Source organism: Carcharodon carcharias, chromosome 17, assembly GCF_017639515.1.
Source record: "Carcharodon carcharias isolate sCarCar2 chromosome 17, sCarCar2.pri, whole genome shotgun sequence".
NCBI classification, from domain to species: Eukaryota; Metazoa; Chordata; class Chondrichthyes; order Lamniformes; family Lamnidae; genus Carcharodon; species Carcharodon carcharias.
In genome coordinates, this window is record NC_054483.1 from 73,944,582 (window position 1) to 73,961,857 (window position 17,276).

Sequence of the window (17,276 nt, forward strand, 5' to 3'; positions counted from 1 at the left end):
AACTTTTGATACTGCACCCAGGTAATCTTTGAACCTCTCCTGAGATGAGTTCGAAGGTTCACTTAGCTCAAACAATTCTGTTAGTAGTAACAACAATTCAGTTTTTTTTCAGCTTTAACTCCTTCAATCAGGCTTGATTTCAGTGTCAGTCCTAAATTAATCCAAGTAAGTTAATAGAAACATTTAGGACACATTCATTGCAATTATGATGTTCTATCTTGAATTAAATTAGTGAAGTATATATAGACCTATTGATATCATCATGAAACATGGAATTATAGATATTTATGGTGTGGAAGGAGACCATTTGGCCCATCATGCTGATGCTGATCGAAAAAGAACGATTCACCCTAACCCAGTTTCCCGCTCTCGGTCCACAACTTTGTGCGCACTTCAAATGCGCATCCAAGTATTTATTGAATGTGCTGAGGGTTTCTGTCTCTACCATTCTTCTGGCAGTAAGTTCCAGATCCCACCGCCCTCTGGGTGGAAACATTTTTCCTTAACTCCACTCTAATCCTTCTACAAATTACTTCACTAACCCTTGGTTAGTGACTTCTCTGCTCCATCATATTCATTGTACATGGGCCCCTGATAATTTTATACACCTCAATTAAATCTCCCCTCAGCCTCCTCTATTCCAATGAAAACAACCCCACTCTATCCAATCTTACCTCATAGTTGAAATTCTCTTCCTCTCTAGCTCATCTGAAAGCCTTGTAAGCAGGACTGTTGAACTGCCATTCCTTCGCCATCCCTTCACTGTCGCTGGGTCAAAATCCCGGGACTCCCTCCCTAACAGCACTGTGGGTGTACCACAAGGACTGCAGCAGTTCACCACATGGCCTAGCCAGCAATGCCCACATCCCATGAATGAAGAAAAAGGTTTAGAGGAAGAAATGGTAGACCAAAGTACTTTATAACTATTGTTGAAAAAGCCAATTATGAAGTCAAAGGTGATCTAAATGTTTTGATAGATTCTGCAGGGTTGTAGCTCTTTCTCTGATCCACATTTCCTGTGATCATGGGTCTTACTGGGAGCAGGGATCATGGAATTACCCATTATCTCCTATCATAGCTCATTTCTTACAGAACTTTAAAACCGTGCCACTCATTAACTCAATTTTCCATTCTTCTTACAGTTTACATCTTTTAAAAAAAAATCTAAATTCTCTGTCACTTTTTGATACTTCCTGATTTATCTATTCTTCCTTCCTCATCATTTTAATCTCATTGGTGTCTGTTTCTGGTGGGCCACCTCTGACCTAGGTGCAATGACCTGTATTCTCTGGAAATGCCTCCGGTTGGGGCATTTCACTGTTAAAACTGAACAATTTGCCCTGATAAGCTCCACCTAGTTATTTTGGGTTGCCTAGAAGGCATCACTCACCCCATCAGCCTTGAAGTGGCCTGATTTGGACTTTATTACACTTGCTTACAGGCTGATGCATCCACATTGCAAAAAGGATGACTAACAAAGATCAGCAGTGAGCTGGTTACTGATGGGTCGGATCATGCTCCAGCCTTTCAGATAAAGACAAATAAGAGGAATAGGGAACAAAAACAGAATTACCTGGAAAAGCTCAGCAGGTCTGGCAGCATCGGCGGAGAAGAAAAGAGTTGACGTTTTGAGTCCTCATGACCCTTCCACAGAAGGAGAAGAAAAGAGTTGACGTTTCGTGTCCTGTGGAAGAGTCATGAGGACTCAAAACATCAACTCTTTTCTTCTCCGCCGATGCTGCCAGACCTGCTGAGTTTTTTCAGGTAATTCTGTTTTTGTTTTGGATTTCCAGCATCCGCAGTTTTTTGTTTTTAAGAGGAATAGGGAGCTCTTTCTAGTGTTCTGGCCAATATTTATCCCCCAACACCTCAAAAACAGATGATCTGATTGTTTATTTCATTGCTGTCTGTGGGATTTTGCTGTTGATGCCCATGTTTCTCACATGACAACAGTGACTACGCTTCAAAAACAATTCATTGGCCAAAAGGTGCTTTGGGATGTCCTGTGGTTATGAAAGGCACTAGATAAATGCAATTTTTACTTCTCTTTAAAAAAAACCCTTCAACTAAAAAAAAAAGCTGTGTGGAATTTTATCACAGCATTATGTAAGGTCAAGCAACCTTGCTTTTCGATATTGTTATCACAGGAAATCTGATCTCCCAGAACTTCTGAAGTTTGAAACCACATCACTGATAATTACAGCAAGATTGCTTTAAGTGAACCTTTGGAACTCAAAGACCACTTTTAATTTTGGACTTTAATGGGTTATTTCAACAGTCAAGCTCACACATAGACCCTCCCCCTCCACCCAAAAAAAAATACTCTAACTTTATTTTGTTTAGTGACTATCTTAAAGAGTAAAACTGAATATCTTTACAATAGATGAAAATAGTTATAAACTATCTACTGAAAATCCAACCTTCCTCCCAGGTTTGGAATAAATAGTTACTTAGCTTTTATCTCAAACTGATGGGCGCTGCACAAAAATTCATGTATGCCCAGCCACAGAATCAGTGCTATATTCCTACACCATCATATTGAATCATTGATGGGAGGGGGGGGTCCCGTGAATGATAAATCTATAATAACCTTTAACAGCTGCTCAGAGAATACTAAAATGCCTTTCCTGGTTACAAGCCAGAAATTACTGCAGCCTTAGAAATGATAACAGAGCAGTGACTCAGGCCTCACTACAATACTGGAAAATAAGCGCATGCACCTAATACTAGGCTGCAAGAAATTCTCGCCCAGCAAATGGGGAGGGTTGCTTCATATATATGGTGTATTAAAATGGATGTAGATGCATCATTAGGTGGAGTGAGATGTAGAATGTCACAGAATTAGGTTGTTGAGATATTGGATGCAGATTGCCAGAGAATGTGGATGCAGACAATCAGTTAATATGCAATTTGTAGTCATGCAGGTTTTTTGTTATGAATGGGAGGAATTTCTCCCCCACCCTGTACTCTGACCTGATGGCAGAAATACTTTTAGTGGGATAGGTCAAATTGCATCCCACTTGCAAATAGATGTGAGGATTCTTTTTGTGTTTCCTATATAATTAAGCAATCAAATACATTCGAATCAAGTATCCAAAGCTTTGGAAAATTGGCTGGAGCTTGATAGATTCTTATTCATTTTGGATTCTGAATTTGACTTTTTGTTTAATTATAGTGTAAACCATTCCCAAAGCCTCTGCTGTTTTGGAAAAAGAGCAGAATAATGAATTACTAATAGCCAATCAAATTGTTAAAAACAAATCAGACTGGTAAATTTGAAGTAGTAAACCATTCTCATATTTACATGCAAGGGTTGTTTCACTGTTTAACTTTGGTTGAAGAATTAGGAACATTGGAAATAGGAGCAGGTGTAGGCCATTCAGCCCCTCGAGCCTACTCCGCCATTCAACTGGATCATGATTGATCTTCTACCTCAATGTCATTTTCCCACACTATCTCCTATCCCTTGATATCTTTACTATCAAGAAACCTATCAACTTCTGTCTTGAACATACTCAATGCCTGAGCCTCCACAACCCTCTGGGTTAGAGAATTCCAAAGATTCATCATCCTCTGACTGAAGAAATTCCTCTTCATCTCAGTCCTAAATGGCCTAACCTTATTTTGCGATCCTAGTTCTAGACCCCACAGCCAGGGAAACTATCCTTCCTGCATCTATCCTGTTGAGCCCCGTGAGGAATTTCTACACTTCAATGAGATCACCTCTCATTCTTCTCAACTTTAGAAAATACAGGCTCAATCTTCTCAATTTCTTTTCATAGGACAATCCCACCATCCCAGGAATCAGTCTGGTGAACATTCACCGCACTCCTTCTATGGCCAGTATATCCTTCCTTAGGTAAGGAAACCAAAACTGTACACAATACTCCAGGTGTGGTCTCACCTAAATTCATTCACAGGGTGTGGTCTTCGCTGGCTGGGCCAGCATTTATTACCCATCCCTAGTTGCCCTTGTGAAGGTGGTGGTGGGCTGCCTTCTTGAACCACTGCAGTCCATGTGGTGTAGGAATGCCAACAGTGCTGTTAGGAAGGGAGTTCCATGATTTTGACCCAGCGACAGTGAAGGAACGGCGATATATTTCCAAGTCAGGATGGTAAGTGACTTGGAGGGGAACTTCTGGGTGGTGGTGTTCCCATCTATCTGCTGCCCTTGTCCTTCTAAATGGTAGTGGTCATAAGTTTGGAAGGTGCTGTCTAAGGAGCCTCGGTGAATTCCTGCAGTGCATCTCATAGATAGCACACGCTGCTACTACTGTGCGTCAGTAATGGAAGGAGTGAATGTTTGTGGATGTGGTGCCAATCAAGTGGGCTGCTTTGTCCTGGACATTGTCAAGCTCCTTGAGCATTGTGGGAGCTATACTCATCCAGGCAAGTGGGGAGTATTCCATCACACTCCTGATTTGTGCCTTGTAGATGGTGGACAGGCTTTGGGGAGTCAGGAGGTGAGTTACTTATCGCTCACTTTACAATCTATACTTTCCTAGCCTCTGACCTGGGCTTGTAGCCACAGTATTTATATGGCTAGTTCAGTTCAGTTTCTGGTCAATGATAACCTCCAGGAAACAGATAGACCTCTTTATTCCTGTACTCAAATCCTTTTGCAATAGAGGCCAACATACCATTTGTTTTCCTAATTGTTTGCTGCACCTGCATGTTTGCTTTTAGTGGCTTATAAACAAGGACACTCAGGTCCTTTTTGACATCAACACTTTCCCTCTCTCACCATTTAAGAAACACTGCAATTCTGTTTTTTCCTACCAAGTTGGGAAACTCCACATCATTTTCTATCTGCCATGTTCTTGCCCAATGTCTTAGCCTGTCTAAATGCCCTTGAAGTCTCTTTGCATCCTCCTCACAACTCACATTCCCACTGAGTTTTGCATCATCAGCAAACTTGGAAATATTACTTTGATCCCCACATCCAAATCATTGATATAGATTGTAGATAGCTGAAGCCCAAGCACTGTTCCACTAGTCACGGCCTGCCAGTCTGAGAATGATCCATTTATCCCTACTCCCTGTTTTCTGTCCAGTAACAAATTCTCACTCCATGTCAGTATATTATCTCCAATCCCATGTGCTGTAATTTTGTTTACTAACCTCCTGTATTAGGGCCTCATTGAAAGCCACATGAACATCCAAATACACCACATCCACTGCTTTCCCCTTATCTATTCTGCTAGTTACATCCTCAAAAAACTCTAACGGGTTTATCAAACATAATTTCCCTTTCATAAATCAATGTTGACTCTGCTCAATCCTACTATTATTTTCTAAGTGCCCAATGATCACATCCTTTATAATGGATTGTAGTATTTTCCCTACTACTGATGTCAGGTTAACAGGCTGTAGTTTCTCATTTTCTCTCTCCTCCTTTCTTAAATAGTGGGGTTACATTTGCTACTTTCCAATCTGCAGGAATTGTATTGATTACTTAAGGTTTACATTGAAGCGTAATTCATTTTCTTGATGAAACTGTACTTTGATTCTGGAAATACACGTTTTACAAAGGTCTGTTCTTTGTACTTTTGGGCTTGTAATGAGTGCAAATATTGAATGAAAGTCTACAGTTAATCAGTTACTAACTATTAAAATGCTTCTATTAACCTACGTAAAAGAAAGCTAGTCTCTAACATTTATGATCAATTCCAGCTGAGATTAAGAACTTTGTCAAGAAAGATAAGATAAAGTACTGGACTTATAAGCACAAAGTAGAAGATAACTTGTAATACGCATATCCAATAGAGCCAAAGGTCCAAAGGACAAGCATAACAAAGAAATAATGTAGGCGTCTGGACCAAAATACCCTTTTGATTGTGTTACCAGTGAAATTGTAGAGTGACAATACTGTGATTGGATACTTGTATTAGATTTTATAGCACTAGTTTTGCCAGTAGCACTGAACCTTACTGGGAGCAAACATGGGCTACAAAATGGAGGTGGAGTACTGATGGTTCTCAGAGTGCCCTATATTGCAATAACACAAAATGTTAGTATTTTTAGAGGCAAGTCTTATCAAGGATATAAATGGGGTTTTAAACATAAGCACATTACTGGATTTAATGACCTTCTGCCATTTCCTCAGTAGGGTCACTGCTCATTTATATAAACCAGCTGCTGCTGTCATGGCCTGTAGAAATTGGCTTCTTAAAGATGCTTATCATGTTTTAATTGTCTGAAAGTTAGAGACTTTTTTCTTTCGTTATATTGCTTTATCTGTAATTTCTTTGCTGCATTTGTTTTTGTTATTAAGCTCTTTTTGTATTATAGGATGTTTATTTCCAATTCTTTTTTGACAACTGTTTTGCTTTCAGCTGCTGTTTCATTTGCAGTAAGCAAGGGGAGCAGCACAAATTCTTTCGAGACCTCTAATAGTGCTTCCCAACTTGGGAGAGGAAAAGCCCTCCTTGAAGAAGAGAAAGCAGGTGTGACTGTTCCTTATATACACACACCCCAATACTAGGATCAGTATTTACTTGCCCTGGCATTCCTTCCCTGTCATGTCAAACATCTGTCTTTGGCACTTACATTTCCCAAAGGAGGCATTCGCATATCTAGAACAAGAACAAAAATAGCTGGAAAAACACAGCAGGTCTGACAGCATCTGTGGAGAGGGATACGGTTAATGTTTTGAGTCCATGTGACCCTTCATCAGAACTAAGACAAATAGAATAAGCAGATATTTCTATATGTCTTAGATCTGATGAAGGGTCATATGGACTCAAAAAATCAACTATATCCCTCTCCGCAGATGCTGTCAGACCTTCTGAGTTTCCAGCATCCGCAGTATTTTGTTTTTATCATTCCCATATCTATACCATCTCACGGAGGCTGACCTGCAGGTGATGTAAATCACAGGATTGGCCCTTCTCTTAATTATGAAGATCATTACTGCATTCAGATTTTACACTACCTCATCCTTCTGAGGTGCCATTTTTGACCTACATCTGCCAAATACAGAGATACAAGCAACAATGGCCTTGTTGCAATAAAACAACTTGTTCCTCGCTTTCTTTGGGCAAAGGGAATTCAACAGCGTACACAATGTTTCTCAATGTCAGAGTTTTCAAGAGCCCATTGCATTTAGATGGCACAATCAGATTGCTGTAAAACTAATCACCACCAGCCAGGGTGACCATCTGTCTCTTCTTTACGAGATTGTCCCATAATTGAGCCCACCATCCCGTGTCCCGGGTCCCGGGCTGCATGCATCTGAGATGCTGTTTTTGTGTAATTTGGGCCTTTAAATATTGTGCATGTGCACTAACTGTTTTTGCCCTTTCACAGGTCTGGCAGCATCCATCCCCTCCCACCCCCAGCTCCCCACTCTAATGAACCCCCAAGCCAGAGTGTCCTTTATTTCTCTCTGTGACAATTGGTAACCTGCCACCAGCTGACAGTCACAGTGCGCTGTTGTCCTCTGGAGAGGGAGCTCTGGAGAGGCAGAGCAGCTCTCTTTGTACCAATCTCATGCAGAATCACACCTACTTTTTCAGCTATTGTACAAGCGTCTGGGGCTTCACTGCTCCATTATAGAGTCATAGGATTGTACTGCACAAAAGGAGGCCACTCAGCCCATCATGCTTATGCCAGCTCTTTAGTATAGCTATACAATTTGGCCTACCCCCCTGCTCTTTGCTCATAGCTCTGCAACTTTGTTCCTTCAAGTATTAATCCAATTCTCTTTTGAATATTACTGTTGCTGTGAAAATGTTCATATGTTTCAGGAGTATAGGTTTTAGTTTGGGGATTGATTGTTAAATGTGAGATGAATAGAAACCCCTGATGAGAAGCTGATAAACAGACCTGAAGTAATTGCCTGTGTTTACTTAAAGGGGTTAGAGTTGTGAAAACAATAATCAATAGGTGGTCCTCTCTTAGCTTCAGACTGGATCCAGTAAGTCTGGTAAGATTGCAGTTGTCTCCATTAGAGATGTAATTATTTGTGAAATATCCCAGATCAAAGAAAGGTTGGAAAGCAACTGGTAAACAGGGGAAGGTCTTAAAGTATCCCTATGCATTTCAAATTAAAGGACAGGTTTGGGAATTGAAGTTAATTAGTTGAAACCTTTATCTAAGACATTCTAGGTGTCCCATGTTGCCACGGGGATAGGTTGTAGGTGGTACATTTTTTGGGTTTAGCTGTGTGATTTTTCACAGAAAACAGGCATCTTACATCTGGAGATGGAATAGCAAGGAAAGGCAGAGAGAAAGAAAGCTGCCAGGAGTTGCAGTTGGTGCCTGGTAGCAGGGAGAGAAAAATCTACCAAAAGCTGTAGACTTCTAAGCAAGAAAGCAGTGAAGCCCATGCTTGAGTTGGGAGTCCACAATTATGATGTACTTGAGGAGAATTGAAAAGTTGCCTTGCTGGATGTGAGTGGAAAGACCCAAGAAACCTCATACCCTTCGGAGAATAGCGAGAACACTGAGGAGAATCAAAGTGAGTTCCTGAAAGCTGTGGCACACTTTGGTTTGGTCCCAGGAGAAGTGAAGAAACCCTCAAGATCCTGTAAAATATAGGGGAACTCTTAGGTGGAAATAAAAGGAGACCGGCAAGTGTCCTGTTGAGACTTCTGGGCTTAAAGAATAAGTGTTCATGAAATATAGTATTATGTTAGTAGTACTTGCTTTGTTTAACTCCTGTACAGTAAAAGTTTTTGACTCAAAATGTGAAACGTTGTGGCACAATTCTTTCAGTTAATAACTGGGAGTTTGAGGTTTTTTTAAAGCTAATGGTCTCATAATACTGTTAAATTTGCCTCCAGGCAGTGCATTCCAGATTGCTGAGTCAAAGTAAACAGTTCTGTATATCACCTCCAGCTATTAAATTTGTATCGTTCTGCCACTTTTAACAGTTTCTCCCCATTCAATGTATCAAAAACCCTCAAAACTTTGAACACTTTTTCAAATCTCCTCACTTACCCACAGAATCAGTTTGTCTGTCCACATTATATTCCCTTTTGCTTCTTCTTTTGTCCAGTTCTTCCTTCACCTATTGGTAAAGTTTATAAATACTGAAAATTCACTTACAATTTTTAGGAAAGCTAGAACACTATTTCCCCCTCTGTGCAGCCAAATTCCATTAAGTGGGGACACATCTTTTAAATTTTAAGCCAATAGTCTAATAGTTTGAGGGTACAAGGGATTGTCTCTGATAAAGAAGAGTACATTTCCAAGAGAAGGAAGTGTGAACTTGGAGGAGAAAACATTGGGAAATAATAAGTTCAGAGGCACACAATTTGAGGACAATAATAGAGGTATCATCATGACGAGAGTCCAAATGAACTCATCATAATAACACCCTTAAAACAAAATGCAAATCATACTGTTGATGCTTCCAGAAATGCCTATAACTGGTTAAGTCTCACAAAATTGAACCATAATTAAGTGTTACAATGCTAGGCACAGTCAGAGTTCCAGAAACTATAATCCTGGAAATCCCTCCCTAACAGCACTTTGGGTGCACCTACACCAGCTGGACTGCAGCAGTTCAAGAAGGCAACTCACCACCACCTTCTCAAGGGCAATGAGGGATGGGCAATAAATGCTGGGCCAGCCAGCGACACCCACATCCTGTAAATGAACAAAGGAAAAGAAATAACAGCTTGTGGTACCCAGGTGCAACTTCTGGAGCTCGTTTGGTTTAACCTAAAACTAGCACTTAAATCATATTCATTACACGAGAGCCAGGAAATCAAAAGTTCTGCTAATTAAAGAAAGAACAAAGGCACTTGAGGATTAACACAATCACCTAGTGCATTAGGTATAAATAAGACATTAATCTGTAGTATTATTGCTACCTTGGGTACTGACCGCATCAGCTTAAACACTCAACAGTTGGAAGATAACAAGAAAGCAAGCTAAGTTTCATCGCCAAGAGCTTGATGTCTATCGTTATTGTGAGCAACGTGTTATGGCTGCAATATCAACATTTTTACTTGCCTTTTCCTTTGCCCATTTTTTTCCTTCTGGTAACTGCCCTGGAGTTTCTAAACTTTTCTTGGGACTTCAAGTTCCCCGAAACATTTCGTTCCCCTTCAGTGTAATGAGACTGGGATCTGCCATGCAGTTGGCCATTGAGAAAATAGATTCAGACCCTGTTTTCATGCTAAACTACACGTTGGATTTTGTGTACGCTGACAGTGAATGTGACCCCAAGGTATCCATAAACGCGTTCATCAGCCAAGTGCAGAAGTACAATATTTCAGCGCTCTTTGGGCCAGGCTGTTCTGAGGCAGCAGAGGTAAGAGATATGTGTAGAGCATCTTCATCTGGCGTTCAGCACGTTAACGTATGTTGTACATCATCCACTGCAAAATTCACATAATTGAAATTACTATTTCAGGAGAAAAAAATTTAGTGAAACAATGCACCACTTTGGATTTAAGGGGAGAAAATTAACTAATTAAACTAACAATGTTTAACATTTAGATCAAATTAATTTTAAAACCTCAAAGAAGTTAAAGTGAATCTAATTAAAAGATTCTGAGTAGGGCAGTTGTCAATTTTCCAGAATTCTGTATATCTTGGGTTGTTCTAATTTGGGTGGTGTTGCATTAAGTAGGTTGTCAACTTGAAATATCATTTTTGTCTGTTGGATGAAACTGCATCCAGAAGGAGCAGTATTAATGTGCTTTTTTAAATTGTTTGAAAGCGTGAAAGGTGAAGAATGGGCAAATGTGAAAAAGCAGTTTAAAGAGAACGTTTCCTGAAACCGAAAAGGGACTGAGCAGGTGAACAATGAATGAAAGGAAATTCTGAAGCCTAAGAAAACAAAATAATTTTAGAAGACAATAAAAAGGATGGAAAGTGAGGTGAAACGAGCATTGATAAGGGATGAAGAAAATAGAAACTAAAGAGGAAAGGCTAAAAGAGAGACTGAATACAATGGACAGCATTTAAAATAATGACAGAAATGGATAAAGAGTCAATTACAATTGAAAGGAGAAAGCTGAAAGAAAAATGGTATAAAATTCAACAATTAGTTCCAGGAACATAGGGGAGAATTTTCTCCCCGTCTTGCAGACTGGGCAGGACTGCACAGCTGATCACCCCCCGCGATTGGCTGCGTGCCGCCATTTTACATGTGCGGGCTAATTAAGGCCCGTCCAGCGTGACGCGCACGCAGAAGCGCTCTGGGGTCCCTGTGCAGGCTGGGGGAAGAGGGAGAGTCGGGGGTCGGCGCTCTTTTGCGCGCATGAGCATAATCTCCCTGAGGCTCGGAGCTGTCTCAGGGAGTTTAATTTGATTGTGAAACCTGAGAAAAAGATTTGAAAAAATTATTCGGACATGTCCCCTCATGTGACAGTGTCACACGAGCTGGGACATGTCTATGAATTTTATTAAAATTTTTTATTAAAGTCATAAGACCTTCATGAAACCTCATCCTGCCCGTGGATGAGATTCCATGAAAAATGCAAAGGCCGTCTGGGCTCTTTGCTTGCCCACCAACATTAAAGTTGGACGGGCAGCCCTGAGAATCAGATTACTTAGTTAATTAATGGCCTTAATAGGCCTTTGACAATTTAGCAGCTGATTCCGGTGCGCGCCTGCTGAACTGAGGATCGGAATGTCGCGCGGTGATGTTGAGATACACGCCCAATGTCACCATGTATCATTTTACACTTCGGCGAATGGTGCCTGCCCCTGCACGCTGACCAGAAGATTCAGGCCATAGGAACATAGGAGCAGGAGTGGGCCATTGGTATCTAGAAATCTATCGACTTCTGCTTTGAACATACTCAATGACTGAGCTTCCATTGCCCTCTGGGGTAGAGAATTCCAAAACTTCACCACCCTCTAACTGAAGAAATTCCTCCTTATCTTGGGCCTAATTCTGAGACTGTGTCCTCTGGTCCTAGAAGCCCCCCACCCCACCGTAACCAGGGAAATCATCTTTCCTCCATCTACCCTGTTACCCCTGTAAGAATTTTGTCATTTTTGTGTTGTCCTGTTGCTTTTTTTTAACTAAACTGATACATCTACTGTGCACTGACTATTCTTCGGACATTCTGTTTAGATTACAGGTCTGCTAGCCTCTCAATGGAACATCCCCGTCTTTGGATTTGTGGACCAAACACCTACATTAAATAATTTCCTTGTGTATGACACTTACATGAAACTGCTGTCTCCACCCCAAAGGAAGGCTGATGTCCTTACCAAAACGTTACAGTTCTTTGGCTGGAAGTACATTGCCCTTATTGGAGGTACTGCCAGTGATTCTACATGGGACAAAATTGACGAGCTATGGGAAATTGTGGTAAAAATGTTGGAAACAAACTTCATCGTCACGGCTAAAGCCAAATATGACACCAGCAACTCAGCCCTTCATCAGGAAAATCTCAAGCAAATTGCCACTGTAGCTAGAAGTAAGTGTCACCACATGATTGCACAAGCAGGTTATTGGGGGAAATGTTCCCAGGCAAGGGGAGGCAGGTTTGGGTGCACAAGCGGAGTTAAATCCCCTAAAAGCAACATCTGGTCAGGATCCAAGCTTCATCCTGCTCTCTTTTGAGTTTCCCCAGGATGGGATTGAAGGTGAGCAGGAACCCCCTTGGATCTGTTGGGTGAGTAATTAAGGTACTTCAAAAACCAATCAGGAATTGTTTTAATCCTCAATTCTGGATTTTCCAGCCAAGGCACCTAGTTTCCCGGCCTGTCAGGAATGCATTAGTGTCACCAAGGCGAGTGCACAGTGGGAGGGGCGTCTTCACTAAAACTGACAGACTGGGGAGTCTTTGTTCAGTAAAGCTGAAGAGCTCCAACCATGGCCAGGGAAGAGCACTTCTCGGAGAGTGCTTTCAATGCTTAATAAGTGATCTCCAATGTCTTGGAGGTCACTTCACTTGCCTTGCAATTCATTCACCTGCAGCCCTGTGACATCACAGGCATTAAGAGGACATGGGCTGTATTTTTTTTAAACTTTCGCTTTCACCCTTTTTAAGGGTGTGCTTCTAGTTACCACATTCCACTCCACAGGCAATTATCTGCACTCTTATCTGCTGTAACTCTGCATCCTAAAATAGCTTACTCATAGTTGAAGCTGAACGCATATGTTGAAAGATCAATGCCTTTCCCTGTTGAATCAACAATCCCTCTAACCTAATATGTCTGATATCATCAAGGGGCGCTCAATGAGTAATAATTTTTTTTTAAAAATCACTGTAATTACTTAGAGAATATCAAACAAATGTTCAAGATGACCATCATTTTTGTAGCTCTTTCATTTTAAAAAGTGAGACTGCCTTCTCAATATTTCATTAATGTTGTCTTTTATTAATTAATTAAACTAATTATCCTTAGTTTTTTATATTCTGTTGATATTTTAGAAATTGTTTTGTTCTTGAGAGACCTAGGAAAAGGATGTCCACAAGATGATACCACAAAAATTTTAAAGGGCAGAATTAAAATAGGACAGCAGTTTAAGAATGTAAGCATCAGCGTGGGCCATTCAGCCAAGGAGCTTGTTTAGCCATTCTATTAGATTATGGCTGATTTGAGTCTCCACTCTATGTACCCACCTTATCTCACAGATCTCTTTCAATCTCAGTCTTGAACATTTCATTTGACTCTGCAACCACACATTATGATGGGAAAGAGTTTTAGATTTCCATAGGATCTTTTAGATCCACTCGAAGCAGTTAGATAGGGCCTTGGTTTAACATCTCATCCAAAAGACAGGATCTTGTTCCCTCATTACTGCACTGGAGTGTCAGTCTTGATTTGGCTCAAGTCCTGGAGTAGGATTTGAACACAAAACCTTATAATACTAAAGCAAGCACACTACCAACCGAGCCACAGCTAACATTTACTAGGATTGGGTGATATTAGATCAAGCCATTTGCACTTAAAATGCTTTTCTCTTGTCGAATAGTGTACAGAATGGCCCATAACTTCGGAGCTTCCCAGCGTCAGATTTGGGGGTACCCCAAAGATGGGCTGGGGAATCCCTCTGGGAATTTCCCAGGTAAGGGTTTGTATGGCAATTGCCCAGAAGTGCACACTTCATCTGGACAATTGCTCTGCTCTGGGAACTATTCGAAAATGTGCTTTAAATCGCAAATTTCGGATGGTTCCACCAGGGTTATACCAAGTTTCCCAGAAAAAGTTAGAAGAATTAAAACATATTCGAACTTCTAAGCAACTATTGTAAAGACCCAGACTGACCCCAGGGGACTCGCCCCACACCTCTGACACTCCCCTCATGGGTCTTTCCCTACTTCCCTGGCCTCCAACACTCCCCACCCCGCCAACTTCCAACACCCCCAACCTCTGAACTCCCACCTCCGACACACCCCACCCCGACCTCCGACACCTCCCACCTCCCGATCTCCCACTTCCCCAACCTCTGACACCCACTACCCAACCAAACTCCAACACCCTCCACCCCCACCAAACTCCAAAACACCCCACCGACCTCGAACACCACCCATCCCCTGTAATTCAAGCCTCCTCACTCCCCATGGACTGCCGACTCTCTGTCACCCCAACCTCCCGGATCTTCCACTGACCTCCGCCCCGATCTTGGGCACCCCGACTCCCCACGGACCTCCGACTTCACTCCTGACACCGACCTCAGACACGCCCAAGTACCTGCCGAATGTCCGACCCCGCCCCACCAAGACCTCCAACTCCTACCAACCACCACCCCCACCCTCCCTCCCAGACCTCAGACCCTCGATACAACACCCCATGACCTCCAATACCCCTCAATGACCTCCTGGGACCTCCGACCGACCTCCACCCCCGACCTCGGACCCCACCCCCACCTCCCCCAATCCTCGAAAGCCCCCCTCTCCCAATCTGTCCATGGACCTCCAAACCCCCACTCCTCCACCGGACTTCTGACCTCCCTCCCCGAACCTCCGAGCAAGCCACCCAGCCCCCTGAGAACTCCAACCACCCCCCACCGACCCCCAAACTGCCCCCGGACACCCCAACCCCCCAAAATCCTATCCACTCACCTTAGACACTTAGCTTTCCCCTGGCCTGTCAATTTCCCAGGCCCTTTAAAATTAAAACAGAATTACTTGGAAAAACTCAGCAGGTCTGGCAGCATAGGCGGAGAAGAAAAGAGTTGACGTTTCGAGTCCTCATGACCCTTCCACAGAACTAGGTGAATCCCAGGAAGGGTTGAAATATAAGCTGGTTTAAGGTGGTGGGGGGAGGAGGGGGGGTTGGGTGGGGGGAGAGAAGTGGAGGGTGGTGGTGTGGTTGTAGGCAAAAGCAGTGATAGAAGCAGATCATCAAAAGATGTCACAGACGACAGAACAGAAGAACACATAGGTATTGAAGTTGGTGATATTATCTAAACGAATGTGCTAATTAAGAATGGATGGTAGGGCACTCAAGGTATAGCTCTAGTGGGGGTGGGGGGAGCATAAAAGATTTAAAAATATTTAAAAATAATGGAAATAGGAGGGAAAAAGAAAAATCTATATAATTCATTGGAAAAAAACAAAAGGAAGGGGGAAGAAACAGAGGGGGGCGGTGGGGATGGAGGAGGGAGGTCAAGACCTAAAATTGTTGAATTCAATATTCATTCCGGAAGGCTGTAAAGTGCCTGGTCGAAAGATGAGCTGCTGTTCCTCCAGTTTGCGTTGGGCTTCACTGGAACAATGCAGCAAGCCAAGGACAGACATGTGGGCAAGAGAGCAGGGTGGAGTGTTGAAATGGCAAGCGACAGGGAGATTTGGGTCATTCTTGCGGACAGACCGCAGGTGTTCTGCAAAGCGGTCGCCCAGTTTACGTTTGGTCTCTCCAATGTAGAGGAGACCGAATTGGGAGCAACGAATGCAGAAGACTAAGTTGGGGGAAATGCAAGTGAAATGTTGCTTCACTTGAAAGGAGTGTTTGGGCCCTTGGACGGTGAGGAGAGAGGAAGTGAAGGGGCAGGTGTTACATCTTTTGTGTGGGCATGGGGTGATACCATAGGTGTGGGTTGGGGAGCAGGGGGTGATGGAGGAGTGGACCAGGGTGTCCCGGAGGGAACAATCCCTACGGAATGCTGACAGTGGGGGTGAAGGGAAGATGTGTTTGGTAGTGGCATCATGTTGGAGTTGGCGGAAATGGCGGAGGATGATCCTTTGAATGCGGAGGCTGGTGGGGTGATAAGTGAGGACAAAGGGGACCCTATCATGTTTCTGGGAGGGAGGAGGTGGCGTGAGGGTGGATGCGTGGGAGATTGGCCGGACATGGTTGAGGGCCCTGTCAACGACCGTGGGTGGAAAACCTCGGTTAAGGAAGAAGGAGGACATGTCAGAGGAACTGTTTTTGAAGGTAGCATCATTGGAACAGATGCGGCGGAGGCGAAGGAACTGAGAGAATGGGATGGAGTCCTTACAGGAAGCGGGGTGTGAGGAGCTGTAGTCAAGGTAGATGTGGGAGTCGGTAGGCTTGCAATGGATATTGGTGGACAGTCTATCACCAGAGATTGAGACAGCGAAGTCAAGGAAGAGAAGGGAAGTGTCAGAGATGGACCACGTGAAAATGATGGAGGGGTGGAGATTGGAAGCAAAATTAATAAATTTTTCCAAGTCCCGACGAGAGCATGAAGCAGCACCGAAGTAATCATCGATGTACCAGAGAAAGAGTTGTGGAAGGGGGCCGGAGTAGGATTGGAATAAGGAATGTTCCATATACCCCATAAAGAGACAGGCATAGCTGGGGCCCATGCAGGTACCCATAGCCACACCTTTTATTTGGAGGAAGTGAGAGGAGTTGAAGGAGAAATTGTTCAGTGTGAGAACAAGTTCAGCCAGACGGAGGAGAGTAGTGGTGGATGGGGATTGTTTGGGCCTCTGTTCGAGGAAGAAGCTAAGGGCCCTCAGACCATCCTGGTGGGGGATGGAGGTGTAGAGGGATTGGACGTCCATGGTGAAGAGGAAGCGGTTGGGGCCAGGGAACTGGAAATTGTTGATGTAACGTAAAGTGTCAGAGGAATCACGGATGTAGGTGGGAAAGGACTGGACAAGGGGAGAGAGAAGGGAGTCAAGATAATGAGAGATGAGTTCTGTGGGGCAGGAGCAAGCTGACATGATCGGTCTACCGGGACAGTTCTGTTTGTGGATTTTGGGTAGGAGGTAGAAGCAGGTTGTCCGAGGTTGGGCGACTATCAGGTTGGAAGCTGTGGGAGAAAGATCCCCAGAGGAGATGAGGTCAGTGACAGTCCTGGAAACAATGGCTTGATGTTCAGTGGTGGGGTCATGGTCCAGGGAGAGGTAGGAGGAAGTGTCTGTGAGTTAACGCTCAGCCTC

General features: G+C 43.1%; 1 protein-coding gene across 1 annotated transcript in view; it reads left to right on the forward strand.

The window, feature by feature from the left end:
* Positions 1-10,069: 10,069 nt before the first annotated feature.
* The window catches only part of gucy2g (guanylate cyclase 2g), a 119,279-nt gene continuing 112,072 nt past the window's right edge, over positions 10,070-17,276 (forward strand). The window contains exons 1-2 of the mRNA XM_041209857.1: positions 10,070-10,264; positions 12,041-12,389. Of these exons, the coding sequence (XP_041065791.1) occupies positions 10,085-10,264; positions 12,041-12,389 (529 nt within the window). The 5' untranslated portion in view covers positions 10,070-10,084. The remainder of the gene's footprint in view (positions 10,265-12,040; positions 12,390-17,276) is intronic.